The sequence below is a fragment of the Austrofundulus limnaeus genome, unplaced genomic scaffold (genome assembly GCF_001266775.1).
Source record: "Austrofundulus limnaeus strain Quisiro unplaced genomic scaffold, Austrofundulus_limnaeus-1.0 Scaffold67, whole genome shotgun sequence".
NCBI classification, from domain to species: Eukaryota; Metazoa; Chordata; class Actinopteri; order Cyprinodontiformes; family Rivulidae; genus Austrofundulus; species Austrofundulus limnaeus.
In genome coordinates, this window is record NW_013952469.1 from 924,691 (window position 1) to 932,920 (window position 8,230).

General features: G+C 37.9%; 1 protein-coding gene across 2 annotated transcripts in view; it reads right to left on the bottom strand.

The window, feature by feature from the left end:
- The window catches only part of LOC106518855 (low-density lipoprotein receptor-related protein 5), a gene marked incomplete at its 5' end in the record, with an annotated part of 15,205 nt that extends 8,057 nt beyond the window's left edge, over positions 1 to 7,148 (bottom strand). For both annotated transcript variants that reach the window (XM_014010276.1, XM_014010275.1), the window contains 6 exon segments: positions 1,099 to 1,224; positions 1,326 to 1,535; positions 2,720 to 2,910; positions 4,451 to 4,656; positions 6,327 to 6,523; positions 6,971 to 7,148. In XM_014010276.1, the coding sequence (XP_013865730.1) occupies positions 1,099 to 1,224; positions 1,326 to 1,535; positions 2,720 to 2,910; positions 4,451 to 4,656; positions 6,327 to 6,523; positions 6,971 to 7,148 (1,108 nt within the window).
- Positions 7,149 to 8,230: the final 1,082 nt, after the last annotated feature.

The window sequence follows — 8,230 nt, forward strand, 5'->3', positions numbered from 1 at the left end:
GGACGGATGGATGGACAGACGGACGGATGGATGGACAGACGGACGGATGGATGGACAGACGGACGGATGGATGGACAGACGGACGGATGGATGGACAGACGGACGGATGGATGGACAGCCGGACGGATGGATGGACAGACGGATGGATGGATGGACAGCCGGACGGATGGATGGATGCTGGATGGGTTGGTTGATGGATGGATGGATGGATGGATGGGTTGGTTGATGGATGGATGGGTTAGTTGGTTGATGGATGGATGGGTTGGTTGGTTTGTTGGTTGATGGATGGATGGATGGATGGATGGATGGATGGGTTGGTTGGTTTGTTGGTTGATGGATGGATGGATGGGTTGGTTGATGGACGGATGGATGGAAGCAGTATTGGATGAACTCCAAACTCAGCTCCACTGTCTCTGATGTCTCTGATGTCTCTGCAGGACTCACCCTGTGGACTCTGTCTCTCTGAGGTTAGTAGCTTTATTTTTGAATATCCTGTTGGACAGACACTAACCTGTTTTTCCTTTCCTCAGAGAAACCTGTGACATGTTCTGACTCACACCAGCTGCACATGTTGAATAACCATTATAATAACACCCTCAGTGTCGTTGTGTCCTCTGATTGATTGTAACACACTGAACATAGTCCTGCCATGGATTCTAATATATGTAGGATGAATCATAAGGTGGATTGTCTAAAATACAATAAAATAAAAAGCACTAAGTTAAATTCAGTTTTAAAGAAGAACAAATATGAACTAAATGAATGTAATGTGTTTTTTTTAGCAGACAATTGCCTTTTCCTAAAAAAAAAAAAAGAACACAGTTTTAAAACCTCAGTTAATTTAGTAAAAAAGGACTGTAGTATTGGACACAATGTGGTCAGACTCACTGCTCATGTAACTACAGTAACTATTAGTTTGAGTTTCTGTGCATAGGTTGTATTTGGATAAACTATACTGTCCCCACTTTAGCTGGTCAGGTTCTGGTCAATCTACTGATACACACCAGACTGGGTGTTAATGTGAAGAGGTTCCTCTCCACACAAACCCAGTCTGTTTCTTCAGAACAGCCTTTACCTCAGCTGTGGTCTGCTGCTTACCTCCACAGTGCAGCAGGTCTTGCAGCAACACCAGGTGCATGGGGCAGGAACAGGACGGGGTTCCATCACCCTTTGCAATGCAAATGTGAGAACAGCCTCCGTTGTCCCGGTAACAAGGATGGGATGCTGGCGAGAGAGGAAACAGTCACAATGACACCATCATGCTCAAACCCATCAACTCATTAAAATGAAGTGATCAACATATGTTTCTGAGCAATGATCTGTACCAAACTCCTGCGGGTCCATCTCTTTCACAGCATGGATGGACGTCAGGTACATTATCCGTCCCTGAATGCGTGTGCGTCCGTCTCCGGTCACTTTGTCCACCCTTTCAATCACCTGCTGCTGTCGGTCTATCCAGTACAGATGATCCCCGAGGACTGTCAGTCCTATTGGCTGCAGAATGTTGGAATCTTGTAAAACAATGCGATTGGCTCCTGGAAGGGAAGGAAGAGTACTTTCAGACAAGTGTTTTCTGTTAGAGTGACAGTGACAACAGTGAAACTCCTATAGTACTCCATCAATGGGGGGGCGGGGCTAAGGTGGGTACAAACGATGAATTTGCAGTGATTTCTGAACATTCAAAGTTATGATGAGTGAATCTGAAAAATCAAAGTGACCATCATCTGTGTTTATTTTTACGTCAGCACCTGGAAGTGGCGCACACAGCATCCACTACCCTCTCAAAATAATCTCAATCCTGAGCAGCACATTTTGTAGAAAATGGAGAAACTACTCATATTTAAAGGAATCTGCCAGAAAAAACAGATAATAGGGTTCCTACAGTTTAAAGAAAGTTAAATTTGAGACTTTTTTAGACTTTTTAATGCCTAGTGAAATTAAATTTAAGACTAATTTCATAATAACAACAAATGACAAAACACAAAAACTGTCAGAAACTCATGAATCAAAGTATTTTTGGTTGAAGTATTCAAATATTGCTAATAGACCAATTGTTTTTATCCATATCTAACTATAGCAGAAACATTCTTAGTCAGTTTTAAACTTAGTTTAATTTCAGGAAATCCTCTAACAACCCAAAATTTGGAGTTTTAGGACCCACAGTGGGGTCTTAACCCCAATTTGCTGTAGTCGATGAAAGCTTAAAGTGCCTGTGACAAAAAATTGTTGAAAGAAATATGAATGCATTTCAAGTAAAGACATTATTAACATATTATGAAACTAATTTCACAATGCTCAGATGGACGGTTGTTGAGATATTTGCACATGAAGTAACAGGAAGTGATGTCAAAGAGGAATGTCTGCATGTGAATGTTTAAAAAAATTAATGTTACCAATTATTTTAATATTAGAGTCATCCTATTTACAATGTGTTAACATTTTTAAGACTTCAGAAAGATTAATTTAAGACATTTTAAGGCTAATTAAGTCCTTATTTTTGGATTGATGAATTCAAGGCCTTTTCAAGACTTTTTAAGGATCTGCAGGAACCCTGAATAAACCCTGATGCACTGCAGAGCAGTGAATGGAGAAAAGGTCTTATTGATCACTTTATGGTTTATAGATCTTAACTTCACTGTTATCTAATCACTCTTTTCATCAGAAAATAAAATATTTAATCAACAATAAAAAAAAAGTAATGTGTTTTTTGATAACTCACCTGTCAGGTCGCTGCTCTCAATGCGCTTGAGGTCAGCATCGACCCAGAACAGTTTCCCCAACTTGTTGTCCAAAGCCAGAGCCACTGGTCTGATCAGTCCAGTGGTGAACAGAGACTCCCTCTCGGTTCCGTCCAGACTGGACCTTTCGATCTTAGTTGAGCGCTCCTGCACTGTGGTGAAGTACATGTACCTACAAACAGGGACATGGTCAGGTACAATCACACCTGCACACAGTGTCACAATACGTTCAGTCGTGCCCCTTTAACCACTAACACCGAGCTACAGCAGCTGCTGCAGTCTGTAGGGAAACACCGCCCTCTGTCACATGTCCAACAGTGTTGTATAAAGTACCTCAAAGTGATACTTGAGTAGAAGTACAAGTATCTTATCATAAATATAGTTTGCTAAAAGTTAGTCTTGTCTAAAAATATTACTTGCCTAAAAGTCTTAAAGTATCTGATATTTTTTGTACTTCAGTATCAAAAGTAAATTTCTGACACAAAATCTACTTAAGTATTTAAAGTAAAAGTACTGAGTAAAAGTGAGCAGTTAGATTTTCCAAAATGACATTTATTGGGAGGTGACTTCTCAAAAAAAATTTTTTTCTAACAGCGTGCAGCTGTGATGGGTTGTGTACAAGCTAAAAGGCTGTCAGAATGGTGAATATTTATACTACTCATCCAACCAAAATTAAATTCACTCTATCCAGGAGACAATTTATCAGGATAGTATTATATATATACATATATGTATATATACATATATACGTAGTATTATAGTAATTACTCAGAATAAAATAAGAGTAACAACTTTCTACTTCATACCTTTTTAAAAAATGTAATGAGTAAAAGTAAAAAGTACGCTGAAAAATAATTGCTCAAGTAAAGTACAGTTAACCAAAATTTCTACTTAAGTACAGTAACAAAGTATTTGTACTTAGTTACTTTACAACTCTGCTGTCCAACATGAGAAAGGTTTTTAGAGAAGCTAAACCAGCAGGGCTGCAGGACCTGATGGGTTCCATCCAGCTAGCTTCAGTGTTTACTATCAGCTCTAAAGTTTTTGTCCCTCTCTGTCCTTGGAGACATTCCAGCTATGACTTCTGGTTTTTCAGCAATCAAAACCTTTTGAGATGTTTAGCTTTTTCTGCCATCCTAGTTCTCATTGAATAAAAAAGGAAAATGAATTTAAAATCCTTAAAATCTTTCAAAATAGTTACAATCTTCCTGCACTTTTCACCTTTGGTTCTACTTCTGCCTTACTTAAAATTATTTGTGCTAATTTTAGCTTTTTATGATTTCTACAATTAAAGCCACTTAAGCTAATTTTAGCCTTTTTCAGCAAAATTTATGTGTTTTGTGATAACTTTAGCTACTTCTTTCAGCTGCTTCATCCAGCAAATATAGGCTCTTTCTAATTCTTTGTGATAGATTCAGCTTTTACAGCTACATTTTAGCTACTTTTCTACTAATTTCAGCTTATTTTGGCTATTTTTTTACAACAAAATGCTAAATTTGTGTACATCTTTTCACAGAAAATGCAAATTCTTTAGTTAGAATTACTTCTAATGTCCTACAGCACATCTATACTGTACTCCCACTGGAATACGTCTGCTCTAGACTGTGTTTATAACATTTTCAGATGACTTTTTGCACCAACTTGAACACTATCTGGGTTGCATGTGATGAATATTGTTTGGTCCACATGTAAGAACATTAGAGTATGCTCACCCTTTCTCAGCGTTGACCACGATGGCCCTCGGCTTGTCCGTGCTGTCTTTGACGACGACGCCAACGATGTGGCCGTCCATCCTCTGGACATTAATGGTGTTGGTCGTCTCACAGGTCCAGTAAATGTGGCGACTGTAGGGGTCCAGGCTGAGGTCATGAAGCTGGTAGTCCACTTGTTGAGCTGTGCTGCTCACAACTGTTGAGGCCTGGAGACAAAACATTTCCTTTTTTTCAGCATTTCTTCTCAATCAAAATCAATCTACTTAACTATTCAGTTTTTTTTTTTCAAAATAACACTGTTTAATGTTTTAATTTCATTACTTTAATATGTTTCACCTGACACTTTTAAAATTAAAGACTTAGCATTCTGTGAAGGAATATAAATTGCCCACTATAACTGCTATAACCTTGATAAATTTTATGATCCCAACTTTTCGTGTTGTTTTGAACTGCTCCATTTTGGCTTTGACTTTCAGCTCAGCTCCATGTCAGTGGTCTATTAATAAACAATCTGTGACTATAACCCAGTCAATTTTACAGAAATTCAAATACTGACCTGCATTTTGGGTGCAGTAGTATCTGAAACTGATGTCCAATTTACAATCTGAGCACTGACTGGTCATGAAATTTAGTATTTTTTTTAAAGAAATGTTCCTGTAACCCCATTTTGGATCACTTTTACTTAATTTTATTTCATTTAATTTGGGGGTATGGATGGATAGATGGATGGATGGATGGATGGATGGATGGATGGATGGATGGATGGATGGATGATTAGGTTTCTGAAGGATATAAATGCTAGTTGAGGGATTATTGCTTAATTGAATTATTTATAAAATTTAAAATAGTCCTAAAACAAATAAATCCTCTTCAACAAAAGTTAAAATCAAGTGTTGCCTCTAACTGTATCAATCTATCTGATAACAACACATGTCCCACTAGTTTACCCAGAGGGGTCTGTGCACATTTTGAAGGTTTGAACTAAATACTTTTCATCATAAGATGATCTTGGTTTAAAACTCTAGCTTGAAAGGTGATGAATGATAGGCATTCCTTCAAAGAATGCTAGACATTTTAATTTATTTTAGTATTTATCCATTTGTTTGTTACTTTAACCATTTTGCTATTTTAAAAACGTAAAATTTTTGCAGTATTTTTGACTTCTGCTTTTGTTCTAGTGACTTTACTACTATTTGCACAGCTCACCTGCTGTGTCTGTATCTGTGGATGCGTTTCCATTGACCATGAAAATGTGCAAATTAGAATTTCGAAAATAAATTTGCTCAATGGAAACATGTCACTTTCGAAAAGAAAATTACATTTTTCGACAAAATGTTTTTGCGCTAGGATGAAGTGGTTTTTCGGCCATAACGAAATTGATGTATTTCGCAAAGCTGCAATGGAAACACTTTTTTTGCATCACGGGAGTCACGTGATCAACAACCGGCTGTTTCTACTGGTGAAAAAGACGATGAAGAAGAAGATAACAGGAAGTAGAAGTAGTAGTGAAATCACCGAAGTAGTAAAAGAAAGTATTAACCTCACCGACTACAATTTCCCAAAAACACAGCATATGTAGCCGCTCCCAAGTATAAGGGACTTGTCACTCGAAAGCCTTGATAAGACGCCGACGTCTCCTTTGATGGCTGATGATGAGCGCTAGTGTTGTGGTAGCAACATGCTATGTGTTTACATCCATTGCCGCCATGTTTGTAATAACTTATCGCGAGAACAAGCGTATTCACACGTGACTTTAATAGCGTTTCTTACTTAATGGAAACACTGCAATTGCGAAACTATGTTTTTCGACATTAACAGAATATCGACAAAGTTTTGCGTGCATTTGCAATGGAAACGCAGCTATTGTGAGTCTTACCATGGTTCCATCGTCTCTGGCTCTTCGGATGTTCTGTCGTCCATCCAGCCAGTAGACAAGATGGTCCAGGGGGTCGTAGGTCACAGCTCGGGCGTTCCTTGTGATGTAAATTGGCAGGATGATATCAGGACTCTGTTCTCCTATTACTATCCTGCTGATGCTGGCCTTCTGGCTGAAGAGCAGAAAACTCGAAGGAGCTGCAAAGAGTAGGGTGGAGGGTGAGGTGGTAAGACAAAAGCTGGCTTTGTGATTTCTCTGTCAGAAAGAAAAAAGCACCTAATGCAAAGTCAGACAAGTACGAGCAAATATTAACCCAGCAAGGCTAAAAACAGTGATGATCACCAGAGCTGAAAAAAAACAAGTAACTGTTATACCTACACAATGAAATGACAATGCCATAAAGTGTTGATATTTTAACCAATTTAAGGAAATAAACTAGAAGCACCTCCGCCAAGACTGCACTGTTTCCCCTAATATTATCCATGGAGGACTCCAGAGTGCCCTGCAACTAGAGGATCAGTGGCTACGATGTAGCTTTAGTAACGTAGTGCTCTGACATTTTACTATCTTTTACAAATATTCAGCTTTAATTTATAAAAAGAAGGAGGTGTTAGTCATTCACGGTTACATGAGACTGCACTTACAGCTGCAGTTTTTTCCATCTGGGCTCAGACTGTAGTGTGAGGCGCAGCGGCACCGGGCACCAGCAGGCGTGGCCAGGCAGAGGTGGGCACAGTTGCCGTTATTTTGCGAGCATTCGTTGGTGCCATCTTGACGGGAGGAGTGGAACACCAGGATGTCCAGCATCAGCTCCAGCTGACCCTGAGGAGATGGCGTGTGTTGTCAGGGACACCAAAATCAAACTAAAATCTGACCTTCTTTTAATTTTAACTGAAGTGGTCATATATCATGTAGGAATGCACCGATATGAAAATTTCAGCCGATATCGATATCCGATTATTGCCGTTATTTTCGATAACCGATATTTACTGATATTACACAATCACACAAATTATTTATATACATATACACACAAATATACTTGTGTCTTTTTTCAATACTGTAAATAAGTGACCAGACCTCTGATATGGCTCTACTTCAGTTATTCCTGGCTGTGCAGTATCAATATAACTTTCATGATCAAACAGATGCTGCTCAACCAACCATCTCCCCTCCAAAACAGAAACACAAAACTAAAAAGTGGGAAATCAATATTGGACATTAATATCGGCTCAGTTTTACATATCAAACCGATACAGTTGTTAATGCCAATATATCGTGCATCCCCAATATCAACATCAATACAAGTAAGATTAAAAGAGTCACTTTTCTGAGTATAAACTAATGTATGCAAACATTAATGAATTGAAAGAACGTTGGAAAAAAATTCCTCTTGACTGATAAAATTCAACAAAAAAGGGAAGTTTTACAAGCTGCTGGATCAGACAGTTTTGTTTTAGTTTAGTAGGGGTGTAAGAAAATATTGATACACTGAAAAATCACGATATTTAATTTGTTGATACTGTATCGATTCACAAAAGCACCATGTTGTGTACTTAAGGCTTAATGGATGGATGTTGTAAGAAGAAATGTGAAAAATAAACACAGTTCTCACTGCTGTTCAGTGTTCTGATAAAAAACTGAGCTCCATCAGATTTTATGCTTGTAATCATAGCCTGCTTTTATACTGAGTTTTTTTTTTTACATTAGAATATTTTGGAGGAAAAAAAAGACAATATATCATCTTGCTTATAGTATCACAACATGTCACAATACAGGTGCTGGTCATAAAATTAGAATATCATGAAAARGTAGATTTATTTCAGTAATTCCATTTAAAAAGTGAAACTTGTATATTATATTCATACATTACATTCAAACTCATATATTTCAAATGTTTATTT